The 17,516-nt window shown below is 42.4% G+C and overlaps 1 protein-coding gene and 1 long non-coding RNA gene across 7 annotated transcripts in view; one reads left to right on the top strand and one right to left on the bottom strand.

The window, feature by feature from the left end:
• Nucleotides 1-17,516, top strand: part of LOC128119729 (uncharacterized) — an 85,178-nt gene that overhangs the window by 61,524 nt on the left and 6,138 nt on the right. The window lies entirely within an intron of this gene.
• Atp2b1 (ATPase plasma membrane Ca2+ transporting 1) overlaps nt 13,775-17,516 on the bottom strand; it is a 111,859-nt gene continuing 108,117 nt past the window's right edge. For 5 of the 6 annotated variants that reach the window (XM_052753195.1, XM_052753199.1, XM_052753200.1 and 2 more), the window contains one exon: nt 13,775-17,049. In XM_052753195.1, coding sequence (XP_052609155.1) covers nt 16,738-17,049 — 312 coding nt within the window. In that variant the 3' untranslated portion in view covers nt 13,775-16,737. The remainder of the gene's footprint in view (nt 17,050-17,516) is intronic. The other variant, XM_052753201.1, reaches the window with a different exon arrangement.

The raw sequence follows: 17,516 nt of genomic DNA, 5'->3' as shown, positions 1-17,516 counted from the left end.
ACATAGACTAGAAAAGTCTTTGTGACATGTTAAGCATGTGTCGTTCGTTCGGTAAGCCTTCAAAGGTGGTGAAGCCCAGCACTGTCCTTCACCCGACTGGCTTGTCCACTGTGAAGAGAATATCACTGTTTTCTGATCCTTTGCACCAGCTAGTTCTTGTCTGGACTCCTATCTCTGAGCTGGTGAACCTTGCCCACTTCTCTCTCTCTCTCTCTCTCTCTCTCTCTCTCTCTCTCTCTCTCTCTCTCTCTCTCTCTCTCTCTCTCTCCACAGGGGATTTCTCTGTTGAGTATTCTTTAACTCTGAATCTTCATGCTTATTGGATTTAATCCTGCCAGTGCCCTGACTTGGGATGGCCATGGCACTTAGAACAGTATTTAAATGGTATTTTAAAGTTATTTTTAATGGTTAATACACATTACCCTCAGATACAGGAGTTGTGCCTTTTACATTCCCGGTCCCTCTTCTGCCTACTATAGTTCCTGCAAAAGATAGAGGCACTGAGCATGTTTCCGGAACAGAACTAAAAGTCCCACTTTGAGGTTTCAGTGTATGCAGACAGTTGGTTGCTATCGTGCTATGGATTCAGGTGGCTCTTGCACTGTTACTCCGTTGTACCTTCCACACCTGCCCTCTAGGGCTATGGCACTTCAAACTCTTCCATTCAGCCTGCTTCTGCTGCCTGCTTCCTGTCGTCTCCGAGGCAGAAATGCTTTTCTGGTTACACTCCTCTCTTACCTTAGAAGGATGCCACAGAAGAGTGGTGTGAGCCGTAGGTGAAATCATGGCTTCATTTGACAGTTCCTTAGGACTGAAGCAGCCTTTTCAGAATCGTTGCTGAAATTTTCGTCACACAGCACATTCACTCTTTCTCACAGATACATTGTGTTCTTTCCCCACCAGATAGCCTGGTCAATAGGGTTGATGTACTTTAAACTTTCACGTGTATGGATTTCTTTTTGTCTTGAACCTTTTTAGAATTTGGACTGCAGTGGGCCATTCCCAGCTCCATCAAACTTGCTATAATGAGCAATGTCTGAAACATCAAATGTGTTCAGTGCCAAAGGTTTGGCTAGATGTGAGGGGCTGGATGTATTTGCAGAGCAAAGGTTTCTAAACATAGATGCTAGAATTTAACCTGGAAAGAGGGGGTAGGATATTTCCTTGCATTACATACATCTCTACTTTAATAAAGAGCATGGATCTGAGATAAAAAAAAACTGAAGTTCCTTATCTTTAGAAGCATTTTGTAACAAGTATATTGTAAAATCTTCCCCCAGAATGTCTCTGGTCTTATGATTAAAAACAATACCACCAAAGGGAAAGTGTAAAAGCCTGTTTCCTTAATGAGACTATTATCATTCTTCTAGCTACATCTTCAAATTTATTCAATTAGTCCTATGATCTCAAAAGAGCTTTTAGTTTTAAGTATTTATTATTATTATTATTATTATTACTATCATTGTTTTCATTTTTGTTGCATGTGTCATGGCATATTATATGTTTCAGAAGACAAGGTGTTTCTCTCCTTCTACCTTATGTGGACTCCAGGGATCAAACTCAGATAACTGGGCCTGGGTGGCAAGTGTCCTTACCCACTGAACTATTTTGCCACCCAAGGAGCTTGGTATTTGGTACCTGAGAATAATGGCCCATGTCTTCGCTCATGATCCAGCTGTGAACTGCTCACATCGCCTGCTTTCCAACTCCTTTGGGCTGGAAATAGATAAAGGAATTGCAAAAATAAGCTGAGTAATTCAGTCGCTGCTATTTGCATCCATCAATCTTTTAGAGAAGAAACTTGAAATTACATATGAAGGTGGATCTGTTATTTCTAGGTCTTTCAGTCCACAGTTAATCATCAGCCACCACATTTTTCCTGATGTACTAAATTAAATTTATAACCTATAGCCACCCCTACACCTACAACCACCCCACCTCCATACCCACCCCCACACTAATAACCACTCCACATCTACAACCATCCCTCCTACAACTACCCCCATACCTACCACCATCCCCACACCTACAACCACCCCCACACCTACAACTACTCCTACACCTACAACCAACCCACACCTACAATCATCCCCACACCTACAACCAACCCACACCTACAACCAATCATGCTTATACCAACCACCCCCATATCTACATCCAGCCATGCCCACACCTACAATCACTCCTATACCTACAACCAACCTACACCTACAATCACCCCCATACCTATAACCAATCATGCTTACACCAATCACCCCATATCTACATCCAGCCATGCCCACACCTACAACCACCCCCACACCTACAACCACTCCTATACCTACAACCAACCCACACCTACAATCACCCCTACACCTACAACCAATCATGCTTACATCAATCACCCCATATCTACATCCAGCCATGCCCACACCTACAATCACTCCACACCTACAACTGGCCATGCCCAAACCTACAATCACCCCCACACCTACAATCACCCCCACACCTACAATCACCCCCACACCTACAATCACCCCCACACCTACAATCACCCCCACACCTACAATCACCCCCACACCTACAATCACCCCCACACCTACAATCACCCCCATACCTACAATCACCCCCACACCTACAATCACCCCCACACCTACAATCACCCCCATACCTACAATCACCCCCACACCTACAATCACCCCCACACCTACAATCACCCCCCACACCTACAATCACCTCCACACCTACAATCACCCCCACACTTGCCACCACTGCCCCAAGCATGCCAGGTGATTCCACTAGGCAGGTGCCTCTTTAGCTCTCCACTGCTCAGAAAGGGAAATCAGGGGCACAGGGTACATCTTTCCAATGCTCTCTTCACATTGGTCACAAACCTTGGAACAAAAGTAGAGCTCAGTAAGCTAGATAGCTCCTTGACGCTGTCAGAGAACGTACTTGTAGAATGTCGCGCGTCACAGTGTTTCGTAGTGGGAAAAGGCGTTAGACCAGCGGTTCTCAACCTGTGGGTAACGACCCCTGATTTCAAATATCAGATATTTACATTACAAGTCATAACAGGAGCAAAATTAGTTATGAACTAGCAAGGAAATAATTTTATGGTGGGGGCCGGGTCACATGAGGAACTGTACTAAAGGGTCACAGCATTAGGGAGGTTGAGAACCACTGCGTTAGAGGGTTAGTTTACAGAGAATTGACCTATATCAATTCTGTAACTTAAAATCAAGGCAAACATTTGCAAGTTTTTTTGTCTTTGTTTTTGTTGTAGTTGAAGTGTCACTATGGAACCCAGGCTGGCCTTGAGTTTGTGACCCTCCTGTCTCAGCCTCCTGGGTGCTGGGATTACAAATGTGTACCACTCCGCCGAACTTAATAAATAAAACCCCTTAAAAGGCCCAATCAACGTAAAGAGAAACGTCACTGTATCTTAAAGAATTACTTTAGTCTCTAACTAGAGCCTTGGGCAAAAAGGTGCAGTCATTCCAAGACTGACTCACTTATCCTTATGAGGGAAGCATGGACACCTGACCCACAGGGCTAGCTCCTCTCCACGGCCCTAACATTTTACGACAGGTTATAGGCTCTACACAAATGCCCGATGGACCCAGGCTGGCACCACATACGAGTGAGGATGACTGGGTTAGAAATTTTCTTTAAATTGTATCCTGATCAATTCTTCATTATTTAAAACTCAATAGCAACAAAATTAATCTCACTCTCCTCTTAGTCCTACTAAGAGACAGTAAACGGTCCAGATACCGATAAGTGACATTGGCCTACAAGGAGCACTGAGTAGAATGCAAACAGCACCCGGCTAGTGCTGCCATGGGAATGAGAGAGTCCATGTTGCCAGGTGCAAAAAAAACAAAACAAAACAAAACAAAACAAATGTGGGATGCTTTTACATCAACCTAATTTTCAATGTAGGAAATCCATGAAACAAACAACCCAAACCCACCAGCCAAACATACACACACTATGATAACTGTAGCCAACTATAACACTTCAGTGAATTAGACATGCTCCTGAGTCACCAGCGCACCGGTCCTCTTTGCTGTACTGGGACCAGCACGGATTAACTGGTCCATTCTAATACCGCATCACTGAAAGCTCTTCCTGTAGGAGCTCCCAGCACAGTCCCAGTGCTCTCTGTCAGGCTGTGCTCCGTGCTAGGGCTTTCTGACAGTTCATCAGGACACCCTGAGAAACAGCTTGTCGCTCGAGTGTTCCTGCCTGGCCCACAGTCAGGACAAATCTCTCTCACCCGCCAGTCCCACAGCCACTCAGACCCGACCAAATAAACACAGAGACTTATATTGGTTTCAAACTGTATGGCCGTGGCAGGCTTCTTGCTAACTGTTCTTACAGCTTAAATTAATCCATTTCCATTAATCTATACCTTGCCACGTGGCTTGTGGCTTACCGGCATCTTCACATGCTGTTTCTCATCATGGCGGCTGGCAGTGTCTCCCTGACTCAGCCTTCTACTTCCCAGCTCTATTCTCCTCCTTGTCCCACCTATACTTCCCGCCTGGCCACGGGCCAATCAGTGATTTATTCATTGACCAATCAGCAACACATTTGACATACAGACCATCCCACAGCAACAGCTAGTTAGTCTGTGTTCAGTTTTCAGGCAAAGAAAAAAAAAAATGAGGGAAAGATCAGACAAGCTGAATAATATGTCCTAACTCATTGTTTTCAGAGTCAAGTCTGTAATAGTCACATGGAAATATTGACAATGCTATGATCAATAAAATAATAAGAGTATGAAAAGTCTCTAACATTTTTGTTTATATTTTAACAACTGCATAAATTTCACCATGAAGGTATGTGACAAAATACCTCAATAGACTTTTGCTACTAAACGCTGGGGCCTCTAATTAAACTTATGTTGGAAAACACCTTTTAAAAATAGTGGCTCACACATTTAATCTCAGCACTCAGAAGGCAGAGGCAGTCAGATCTCTGAGATTGAGGCCGGCCTGGTCTACAGAAAGAGTTCCAGGACAACCAGGGCTACATAGAGAAACCCTGCCTCACAAAACCAAAAAACCAAACCAAAACCAAAAACCAAAAAGTGGCTTTACTTTTTAGTATTCACACAAGTCCATATGATCATATATGTCCCCTAACCCCCACACCCTTCTTTTCCTCTCTTTCTCCCTCCTGTTAGTTCCTTTTGTTCACCTAGCAACATTCATATCACACACACACACACACACAGACACAGACACACACACACACACACACATACACACACACACACACACACACACACACGTGCGCATGCACGCATGCACACACACACACACACAATTTTTATGGTTTTTATTTATTTTTGTTGTTGTTTTGAGACAGGGTCTACTGATCCACCTGTCTCCACCTCCCAATGCTTGTCCAACCACAACTGACAGAAAAGCGCCTTCTTCAAACCCTGTCATTCATTCGAATGAATGTCAACCACACTGTGGCATTCCATCCTCACAGGGAAATCTGATACCCGTTGTACCTCTGGGAAGCACAATTTGTCATAACCAAATAAATACAATATTCCTTAAACAAGGATGAAAGGCTTCTCAGAACATTGAGAAAGGGCTCAGCTTAGCTATGTACATCTTAAGGAGGTTTCAGCCATCAGCTTTGAACCAACAGCTAGTTCCCCAATCACACTGTTGTATGATATTTTGTGTTCTGACAAATAAAGCTTGTCTGGAGATCAGAGGTTAGAGCTAGCCATTAGTTAACCATAGAAGCCAGGCGGTGGTGGCTCACACCTTTAATCCCAGCACTCGGGAGGCGGAAAGAGGAAGTGATAAGGCAGGGCTTGGAGACAGGATCTCAGCCCTTTTGGTGGGAGGATCCGGAGAGGTAAGAAGTCACTGGTGGATGCTCCTCTGTTTCTCTGATCTTTCAGGTTATTACCCTGATATCTGATTCCTGGTTTTCATTGATAAGACTAATTAGGTTCACGCTTCATCACACCCTCAGGTTCCAGCTTTGGGCTGAAAGCAGGTGGGCTTGCTTGGCCACAGCTAAGCTCTGGACCCTTTGCAATCCATTGGAGCAGGCTTCTTGGCTAGACGTCTATGGACTGAACTGATACACTCAGGAGCCATTCTGTCACCTGTTCAGACACAAAGGGGCTCCACGTCCTATCTCAACTTTCTTCTTGCCATCGCAGTAAAATCCCACATTCTACAATCTCAAAATGCCTGCCAGGCTGCTGACACAGAACACACATACCCCCCGGGGGAGTGAGACCAAGAGAATGAAGAAACTCGGGGATGTAACTTTTACCATTCAAACCAGAACGAGTTGGTAGGGAGGGTGTGTTAGTGATCACCTGGAGATGGCCAAACCACTTTGGCAAGCTGGGACAGATGGTACGCCATTGGGAGGGACAGCTCTAGGTACTGGATCCGCGAGTGTGGGGACAAGAAAGTGAGGATGGAGCTTGGGACTTGGGGCCATGAGAAGTTGCTGCTACATTCTGAAAAACTGCACGGTAAACTGGCTGATAGGATTCTCTGCCTCCCAGGCTGTAAGGAATGCTTGCAAATAGATTCAAGCAGCAGATGCCTCTCAGGTATTACACATGAGTAGACTGGAAGGACTCACAGTGGGACCCAGAACAGAGCACAGTAAGTACCTGTAGTGCACCATTGCTGCTTTGGAAACAAGCAGGGAACAGGCCCTAGTGCAGGATGCTGTGGGGTATTTCAACTCTTAACCCAATGGACAGGCATAACCAAAACTTTTTAAGATTAAAGTGACTTAGAAATTGCCCTTAGAGGCAGAAAGAAAAACTCAATTAAAACTTTTTTTTCTAGATTGGAGAAAAGATTTCTAAGAACTCGTATTTTAATTAAGTCTTTATATTTTGATCATATTTAGTGTTTACTAATGATCATGGACTTTAATATTTACCTATCAAGTGATAAATGCTATTTGCTTTTAGTAGTGGGGAGTGATGTAGAAGTCAACTTTAGAAATGGTAAGATTGCTTCAGACAGTATCTTTATTTTAAAATTTAATGTTTACTGCCGGGTGGTGGTGGTGCACGCCTTTAATCCCAGCACTCAGGAGGCAGAGTCAGACGGATCTCTGTGAGTTTGAGGCCAGCCTGGTCTACAAAGCAAAATCCAGGACAGGCACTAAAGCTACACAGAGATACTCTGTCTCAAAAAAAAAATTAGTGTTTATTATTTCTAAATGTGTGCGTGTGTGTGAGTGCAGGTGTCCAAAAAGGCCAGAGGTATCAGACCTTCCTGGAGCTAGAGTTACAGGTGGTTGTGGGCCTTCTGATATGAGTGCTAGAAATCAAAACTCAAGTCCCCTGGAAAAGCGTCTCGTGCTTTTAACGGCTGAGCCATCTCTCCAGCACAAGTGCAGCTTTAAATATGGACTTGAGTTTTGGAAACAAGGAAACGCTTTTGTTTTCATGTAACCAACTAATTTTAAAAGTATTTGTATTTGTGAGATTTCAAACTTGCTATTGGTGTACTTCCACCCAGTACAGATCTCAGGTTAGTTTAGAAGCCTCTGTTAAGCGAAACAGCAAGTTTCAGAACCTTTTTTTTCCCTCTGTACACTTTTTAAAGAGCACTACAGACATTTTCATTTTTTTCTTAAAGGCATCTTTTTGTTGTTGTTGTTTTTTGAGACATGGTTTCTCTGTGTAGTTTTGGTACCTGTCCTGGATCTCGCTCTGTAGACCAGGTTGGCCTCGAACTCAGAGATCCGCCTGGCTCTGCCTCCTGAGTGAAGGGACTAAAGGCGTGCGCCACCACCGCCCGGCCTCTTAAGCGAGCAAACTGCATCTGTGGTCCTCCACAGCAATCTTGCGGGGAGAGCTTACCATTTACCTTCTGTGCAGATTTCTGCATTCTGGGACTGCCCTGTCAGTGTTTCTGAGTTCTCAAACTCGGGCTGCATATTTGAATCACTTGGGAATTTAAAAAAATGTTGCGGATGTTTTGGTCACACCGTTGCCCACTGAGCTAGCACCAACATTTTAGTGCTCCCTCCAGTCATTCATTTCTAACAAAGCTTGGGGGGGAGACTGACATACTTCATCATCGTTATGAGAATAAAATGTAGGACCAGGGACAAGGGAATTAAACCAAGGTAACTGGCTCAACACATCAGAGCACCTAGTGGTATGGTAAATGGCAAAATCTGACTGGGTCACTGCAGTCATCGGAGCTCCACTTGCCGGATGTGCAATAGGTTAAGTCCACACCAAAGCGGAAATGGGAACAAGTACTATTATTTCTCTGATGGCTCTCCTTGGTTGTCTTCCTAAGGCTGTGTTTATAGCCAAGATGGGATTTGCAAACTCTTGGCAGCTCAAACTTTTTATTTCAACTAAGTCAAGGGAGGCAGGAACAGCTTCTCGCAGGGTTCCGTGGCTGCCGAACCACAGTGCCCATGGTGCACTCTTCTTAGAGTCAGGAAAGCACTTTCACGTCTCTGATTTCACGTGGCCATCAAAAGGGCAGGGGCTGGACTGGGTTCCTGCCGAGTCCACTGGGGGCTCAAAGCGTTGTTAGAGCAAGGCAGAGTTGAGACCAGAACTGGGTCTGTAGACCGCCAGGTCAATGCTCTTCCCACAGAATGCTGCCTTTTCCTACCCCTCACATCCAGAGCCTCAGCATCCTCTCCCAGAAGGCTGATTCTCCTGCAGTGATGCTTCTCTTTTGAGTGATGCTGGGGACCAAACCCATGGGTTACAAAAGTACTCTACTACTGGGATATTTTCCCCATCCGTGCTTTTCTATGTTTATCAGGCTAGTAGAGAACTTATGATTCTCCCGCCTCAGACCCTCAGGGGAGTGCTACCACACCCAGTGAAAACACTCACTCGTGACCAACACTCACTTCGTAGTTGTACGAAGGACAGAGGCAGTGTGGTACAGGTACTGCGAAGAGATACAAAGTGCAAGAGGGTCCAGGAAAGCATGGGGTTCAGGAAAGAGCTTGGGGGTGCTGGGAGAACACATGAACAAATTGCTCCCAGCAGAGAAAGGGAATAGTTAACAGGAGAGAGCTTGGGGGTAAGGGCTAGTCAAAGCTTCTTGGGGGTCACTTACTATTTCTTTTTGTTTCTTTTCTCTCTCTTCCCCCCTTCTTTCTTTCTTTCTTGGTTTTTTTAAGACAGGGTTTCTCTGTGTAGTTTTGGTGCCTGTTCTGGATCTCGCTCTGTAGACCAGGCTGGCCTTGAACTCACAGAGATCTGCCTGCCTCTGCCTCCCGAGTGCTGGGATTAAAGGCGTGCACCAACACTGCCCGGCCACTATTTGGGAAAACTCATGATAATGGTGAATTTTTGGTGTGGCATGGACTTAGAGTAGGAACAACAGAAAGTCAAGAAACCATTACTATGGACTCGAGATAAGAGAGATTAGGAAAATAGTTGAAATTAAGGATACTGACAAAAAAAAAAAGAGTTGAAACTAACGAAGAGGTAATGGAGAAACAGCAGTGCAATAATCATTATCTACTATTGGATTCAATGGCTACTGACATGTAACATAACGGAATATTTAACAAGGTGGTCTTTAACTGATCATTGGGTAAATAGCAGCCTGGTACATAGGGTTTATAAAAAATCAGGCAAAGGTTCATTTGCAGATCGTCCTTGCTTGTGCCTTTTAGTTTTTTCCAGGAAAGCAGTTGCTTCAGCAAAGTAGCAAACCTTAATACGGTTTAATACAGGCAGATGTAAAATCTTGCTTTGGACGAAAGCCTAACACCACAGTGAGAATGAGCAGCAGATGTTGAAATGGGAAATGCTGTCAGACCATAGCCTGACAGCAAAATGCTCCAGGTTTGGACAGAATAACGCAGTGTGGATTTGAGTCAGCCAAACCAGGGCTTGAATCTTGGTTGAAGGGATATATGAAGATCTGGAATACATGCAATGAGGAATGGACCCGAGAATAATAAAACACAAATAAAAGGTTGGCTTGAGCATCAGTTAGAAAACAAGATGAGTTTATTTTCATTTCTATCAAGACTAGGAGTGTGCTGTAAAGCTCCGAAGAGGTATGAAGTTGAAGGTCGTTCAGGTTTAGGCACCAAAGTTGTGTGCCCTCAAGGAGGCAAAGCCCTCCAGGCCTCCATGTCAGTGAAAGAATAGGATGAGGGAGCCAGCTCAAATACATGGTAATGATGAAGTCAACAAAGGTTACTAGGCAAAGACAAGAGACACAAGGTGGCAGTCATGCCAGAGATAAGTATGACCAGCAGGTGCAAAAAGGGTTTTTCACAAGCCAAACAAAGGTGGGTTGGAGGAGACACGATGCCATTAGATCGGAGAGCCGAGAATGGCCATCTTTTATTTCTATAATGAAAAACACCGAATACAAAGGTTATCCGTAGGGAAACGTCCATACAGGCTGAAGCTAATGAGGAAGAGATGTGATGTTTAAAAAAATGGTACCGGCCTTGGGCAGGACAAATGTAAATTAGCACAGATAAGGACATAGGCGGACCTTTAGAAGGGGGCAATAAAGAGGCAGAGAGCACCAAACTGCCATAGAGCAGATGTTAAGGTAATCTCTACCCAACTGGTTCCTTTGCTTCCAATCATATCCACAAACAGCCATGATCCTTCAAAAGCCAGCCTGTTTCTCCTCTGCCCCGTGGCTTCTGGTTTCACTCAGCCTAAGAGCCAAAGTTCTCCAGAGGCTTATTTATACTGAAGCCAAGTGGTCCCCTACTGCCTACTTAAGTTTTAAAAACACTCTCCCACTGGCCCAGCCATTCCAGCTACACTGACCACTTCATTTTGGCCCTCTAACTTGACAAAGCACCAAGCTACTAGAGCCTCTGTGTGAAAGAATCTTCCTGATAACCTTCCTTTGTCTCGGCTCCATTGTTACTCATCTGTGAGGACCCCTTGGACCACACAAAGCAACACAGCATCACATGCCCCCCCCCCCCCCCCCCCCCCCCCCCGATTATGCTCAGGGTCAGAAAGGTATGAATGCGTTCTCACAGGTTCCAGATACTTGTTGAATGAGCACCTGGAGAGCAGGAGACATGGACAAGGAAAACCATCAAAAGCAGTTAGCAGCTAGTTTAAGAGGAAGGGAGGTGGGGCCTAACTCCCAGGCAGTGATCTAAGATGGTGACAGGATCAGACTTCTTAGAATTGGAGTGGCTGTATTGTTTGAAGGCCCCTGCCCTCACAGAAGTGAGGTATTACTTCCCCCAAAGCGACAGCAGGGAAATGAAACACAAAAGACCTTTTGACACACTATGAATTCACCTCAGAGAAGGCTTATGATGAAAAGGATCTTAATTTGAATTTTGAATGCCATACACCCCAGGTGTTAGTGCCTGCTTTTATTTTTCCCCCCCTGTCCAGCTGTTCATTAAGATATACCCTAAAGACTGGTGATTTCAAAAGCAGTCTTACTGAAAACAAAACCTTTTAGTATACTTTATCTCCATGAAGATACCTTAATGACCATAGAAGCCAGCAAGCAGCATCTCAGTTTTATAAGCCAAAGGGCAAGAGCACTCACAAACTGCATTAACACAGAAGAACTAAGATGGTAGACAAAAAGGGTTGTTTACTAACTTGGATCACCCCAATCCTCATGTGCAACAGTATCATTTCCTTTGGCTAAAGAGTAAAGCATTAGGACTTTCCGTCAAGGAAAATGCTATTGAAGCACAAAATAACTCACTAAAGTCGGCTTAGGGAGGATGCAGGGTGGGTGGGATCAAACAGAGCTATGAAGATTTCAGAGTAAAGGAGACAGAGCAGCGGAAAAGTGAACAGCGTGAGAGCAGAGCGTTCTATTCCGCAGGTCTAGTTTCTGTGCCAACGTATCGCCCAAACTTTACAAATTTCATCTCATTAATGTGATAAATTTTCACCCGGCATTAGTGAGAGTAATGACCTGCTAATGCTATCTATGAAACTTAAAGAATACCCATCTCAGAAATTCTAACTAAAGTTATGTTACGAAGATCATTGTCCTGTCCTCCTCTGACCCTTTAGCTGGAGGAGGTCTGTGAGGAAAGCCTAGGCTACTTACACCCTAAGCAGCGACTCTTCGCCTCAGTCTTTGTGCTGTTGCCTAGGGAGGGATCTTGGGAGCCTGAGTTATCAAGACAGCAATAGTGAAGGTAATAGCAAGTAGACTTAAGTGCAGAGTTTCTTTGACACTGGGCTGACTTAGGCAGGGGCGACCAGCTTGGGGCTCTTCAAAGCTGCTTCCGGTGTAAAGCCCAGTTCTACCGTGTGATCCAAAGCAAGAGATTTAAACTTCCTAAGCCTCAATTTTCCCGTATGTACAATGGGAATACACAGGGCTATTATTTACATAATCCATATAAAATGCTTGGCATATTGAAAATGCTGCATAATTACTAATTTATGAGTCAATAACTCATTGCTAATATGGAAAAACTATGACTTTTAAGCCTTGATTTAAATAAAGAGAAGCTTCGTCCTGAGTTGAACCCAAACCCAGATGTGCTGCTTAAGGAAACTGTGCCAGGCATCAACACTGTAGAAAAACACACATTAAGCCCCCATTTTGGGGCCATTAATGTACTGTTCAATAATGACAATTTGAACTCAGAGACAACAGATTAAGCCAGTCTTCTTGTACTAGATTTGATTATAAGCTTTTTTTTTTCTTTTACAAATATGGAAAATGAAAAAAAGTAATTCTCATGGCAAAAGTATATAATAAAGAGATTGAGAGCTTAAAGGGAAAAAGCTACCCATCTGTTGAAAAATAAATGATCTGGATGAAGATAGTTTCCTTGCTGATCCATGCCTATGGCGGCAGTATACCAGCACAAGCACAGACTTACACATGCGTAAGAACCGAGAAAGGGGAAGGTTGCTATGGAGTCAGGGCCGAAGAGGTCTAAAGTAGCGCAGATTACAGAGACAAAACATCTATACAAAACGAGTTCTCGCTGGGTGGCGGCGGCGGCGCACATCTTTAATTCCAGCACAGGCAGGGGCAGGTGGATCTCTGTAAGTTTGAAGCCAGCTTGGTCTATAGTATGAGTTCCAGGACAGCCAGGCTGTTATACAGAGAAACCCTGTCTTGAAAAACAAAACAAACAAAAAAAGAACCCGAGTTCTCTAAAGGTATGGGGGGAAATGCTAAGAAATGAAGACTAAAGAAACTTTCCATTCTTAGCTTTACAAACAGAACATAATTAAAAATTCAATTCTGACAGAATACACATATAAGTTCCTCAACTGACAAGATGGAAAATACCTTGCATGTTGTATGTTACTTGTATTCAATCCCTTAATAATTTATGCTATCTAAATATGGCACTCATAATTATTTTGCTGGTTTGGCATTTTTTTCTGTGAATTTATGATAATTATTTCTTCTAAAGATCATTAAGTGCAAATTTCATTGTTATGACTGTTTCATCACAGAGTTAAGATAATTGTTATTGAAAAGTCTGGATTGTTTGATGAAATTTTCTTAGTAATATGGAACATAAGTTTGTTCTAAAGCAAAACCACTAGTCCCTGGCTTGCAGAGCTAACGCCCTGCTGAGGGCTGACACTGTGGGCAGGAGTAAGGGCACCATATACATTTTACTTCCAGAGGCGAGACCATGGACATGAGCACACCGAGTCACTGTGTCGATCGTTAACATTCCAAGTATATTATAGAACTTCCATTATGTAGATTAAAAAACAAAAACTCAAGTAGAAAAACAGAATGCCAAAATATGATGTTCAAATCATTCCAATATTCAAAAAGTTCAGTCCCCATTCAGAAACAGATAAACAGTATATTTATTAAATGAGTTAAGACAAATAAAACTTTACAAATAGACAAATAATAAAAGGCTCAGTGGTTAAAATAGATGGTAAGCATCATTAAAAGAAATCAACACCATCATGGTAGTATCTCGGTTGGCTTACACGTGGAAATGAAATTTTCAAAGAGCAATTTCACAGAAATGAAGCCAGGTTTTTTTTTCTTATAAACAAATCACCATTTCTTGGTTCAAAACTGATATCTGTTATGAAAATGACCGTATCACATATTCGTAAGATGACCAGGAGTAACCCAGCGTCAAAGTGCAGCAAGTCTATTTACAACCACAAAAAAGGCAATGATGAGGAGAAAAGGATTTTTAAAAAATATACAAAGATTAAAAACATTTGGGATGCAAAATCAAACAAGTTTTCTCTTTTGTTAAAGATAAAATGTGAATTACAGATGTTGATTTAGCTATACACTCTATAACGGGATCCAAGATCTTTAACAGCTTGCTTGCATTTTATTCCCCCCTTACATAATGTTCTGGAAATCTCTAGTAGAAATTACAGCGTCTCAGAGAGAGAAAAACGCACACTGAGCGTGTCTTGCTATTACTTCATGGATGTCCTAAGACCCGTTTATGGACTGGAGGTGGTGTAAGAAGCCATTGCCTTGAGTTGATAAAAAGACCGGAAAGCTGGACACAAACCCTCCAAAGCACATGCAAGTCTAAATCTTGTGGTAATTACATTCATATTTAAGCATAACCAAAATAAAAAAAAAAAAAAGAAAACTGAAAACATTTCCCTTTTCTCTATTCCCTATGCCTTGCAGGCTTCTTCAGTGGATAGGGTCAATTTTTAGAGTAGAAAGGGCTCTTCGAGAGGAGTCTAGTCCCCCACCCTCTTTCAGGGTGAGTCATTTCCCCCAAGATCATGCAGCACATTAATGGCAAAATCAAGACTAGGCACCCACTCTGGACGCCTGGTCTAAATATGCTTCCCAGCATATCATGCTACCTCTTTTTTACAGTATGAGTAACTACAAATACCTGATGAGTAAATGTACAGTGGTAAATGCGACAGAGCCAGTACGTTCCTAAGACTTGCAGAGGATTACTGCAGGCAACTGATGGAGAGAAAAGATTCCTCCCACCCACCAAAAAAAAAAAAAAAAAATCGCGAGCACCATCAACTAGGTTTCTTTGCTGGGTCAGCATTCTTGGATGTCGCAGTCCTCGTATGCTTTATCAGCCTGAGGATGGTTTATCCGGTGAAATCTGTGCCCTGAAACAATACCAGTTTCAAAAGGGTGAAGACGCAGGGCAAAGGGAGAAGGCAGACAGGAAAGAAGCAGAGAGCCCAGAAATTCAACTGACTCCGGGATGGGCATTTCAGCACATGGTTAATTATCACATCTGCGTATCTTATGTTTAGAAGCTTTCATGTTTTCATGATTTATCATCTCCTTTCAGCTAATGTTATTTGGCCACTTAATAAAAACAAGTGTGTCAGAGACAATGGCGGTCATGACTTTTTATAAAATGGTGACACTATTTTAGATAAAACTAGGTTCTATGAAGAATAGGGTAGGTGGCAAAACTGTGCTGTCTCAGCCTGACTCTATGAGGTGAGCAACAAAGAATTCAAACCGCACTTCGTGGGGCCGTCACCAGCTTGAAATTTATTCCAATTGTAGGCAGAGGGAACAGACCGATGCATCACGCAGGCAGGACCGAGGATAGGAGGTGAGCTGTCTTAAAACCACTGCCGTGTATTTATTTAATAAAAGGGCATATTCCTCTATGTTTACAAAGAAGTTCCAAAAACAAAAGGAAAACATGTATGCTTCTACCTATTAACCTTTTTCAAAATGCCAACAGCCCTGTCTGCTGTATGCAGGTCTCTAAGGAGTTATTAGAAAAATCAATACAGTTCACTCACAGTTCACCAAGACATCACTGAACTAACATATTTAGACAAAAACAAAAGGACTAAAGGTTCTCTTGTAGTTTGATAGTTTAATTTGATTTGCCTGAAATAACAAAAGCATTTCAAGCATCTTTCATTGTGTATTTGACGTCCGGCAATAAACAATCTACTAAATTCTGAACAAAAGGTTATTAGCAAGTTTTCAAAAAATTTAAAAATTAAACAGTTCTTTCAAAACCATTAAGTAGTAAATGTATTTAAGAAACTAATTAGGACAGATGCCATAACTTCATTAGAACACCACTGCTCATGTTTTTTTTTGTTGTTGTTGTTTTTTGTCTTGTTTTCTTTTTTTGTTTTTTGTTTTTTAAACAAAGCATTAGTGTTATCTATTTGGCTATTAGTATTAGCAATTTATCTACAATATTTAACAAGATAAATTGTAGGCAAAAATTTAGTACAGTTTCAATAGAAACACCCCTTTTTTATTTCCTGAAAATACAGCAGTATTTGAAGGACTAATTTTTCTCTGCATTAGTTATAAGGAAGCTTCCCATCTATGAAGAACAAAAAAAAAGTATCTACAAACCTTGTAAACAGATCTGTATCATTTATAAACATAAATAATCCAAATTATTAACAGCCAACAGCAGAAATTAAAGTATTCATTCAATGATCCAGGGTTCTCTGTCTTGCCCAGCTTCACTCCTCCCCCTCTCCCATCAAGGACTGAGATAAACCACAGCTCTGCTAATACACCGTCAGGACCACGCCAGGTACCACGGATGATCCACAGGTCACGTATGCCGAGCTGTTCATCCGTCAGTTCATTTCTCCCACCCCCCAAAAAGCACCCTCAGTCTGGCAGAAAGCTTTGCATTTTTTTTTTAAAAAAATAAATCTACATTCGTACAAGTGTGTCTTCTGTTGAAGTCCAAAGACAAGAAATACTATCTTGTCCGTCACAATATGTGAAAAGACTCAGTTTCAATTTGTTTCTTTACAATGCAGCTAGTGTGTTAACATTCAGCTTACAATCAGAGTGATGTTTCCAAACTATGTAGTGGGCTTCCTGGGGATGAAGAGGTAGCAGACTTGTTCATCTCTACTGTAAGGTGAATTCCGCTGTCAACAGCATTGTTATTTTTGTTAGGAGAGGGTGGAGGGCTGGAGTTGCGTTTGGTAGGAGCATCATCTTCAGCATCAGTGTCGTCAATAAGAGGGATGTGAGGCTCTGAATCTTCTATCCTAAACTCAGGGTGTGTCATAAAGTTGTGGATTGAACTTCTTGATTCTGGCTTTTCTAACCCTTCATATAAAGAACTACGAAATGCATTCACCACTCGAATCTGTAAACAGCAGAAAACAGAGAAAGATGTCAGAACACCAGCAGCTTAACTACAGTAATGGTTCACTTATGAGTTTGAATCCACAAACAGCTAGGTATGAGTGAATCATATTTGCATGTAATGCAGTGGAACTTGCAATACACTGTAAAAAAATGAATATTTTAGTAGGACACTACAGAACAACAAAACCACATACTCTAAGAGGTATACATTCAAAGGAAAACTAACAAAATCTTATTGTCACTGGCTAAAAATTTAATAGCCATTGTGTAGAATTTTTTTTTCCCCTAAGACGACAAAAACAAAAAACAAAATGAAAACTTAGCCATACACAAGCTTAGTTGAATTATCTTTAAATCAAAAAGAACGTACTTCTCAAAACAACTCAAGTAAGCTAAACAAAGTCAAGCACAAAGGGTTACTGTTAATCATGCTAGGAATCGGGGTGTCACCAACCATGAAAAAGC

The sequence above is a fragment of the Peromyscus californicus genome, unplaced genomic scaffold (assembly GCF_007827085.1).
Source record: "Peromyscus californicus insignis strain IS unplaced genomic scaffold, ASM782708v3 Scaffold_24__1_contigs__length_46423439, whole genome shotgun sequence".
NCBI lineage: Eukaryota > Metazoa > Chordata > Mammalia > Rodentia > Cricetidae > Peromyscus > Peromyscus californicus.
The sequence above is the reverse complement of the archived record's forward strand: the minus strand, read 5'-3'. Positions and strand labels throughout refer to the sequence as shown.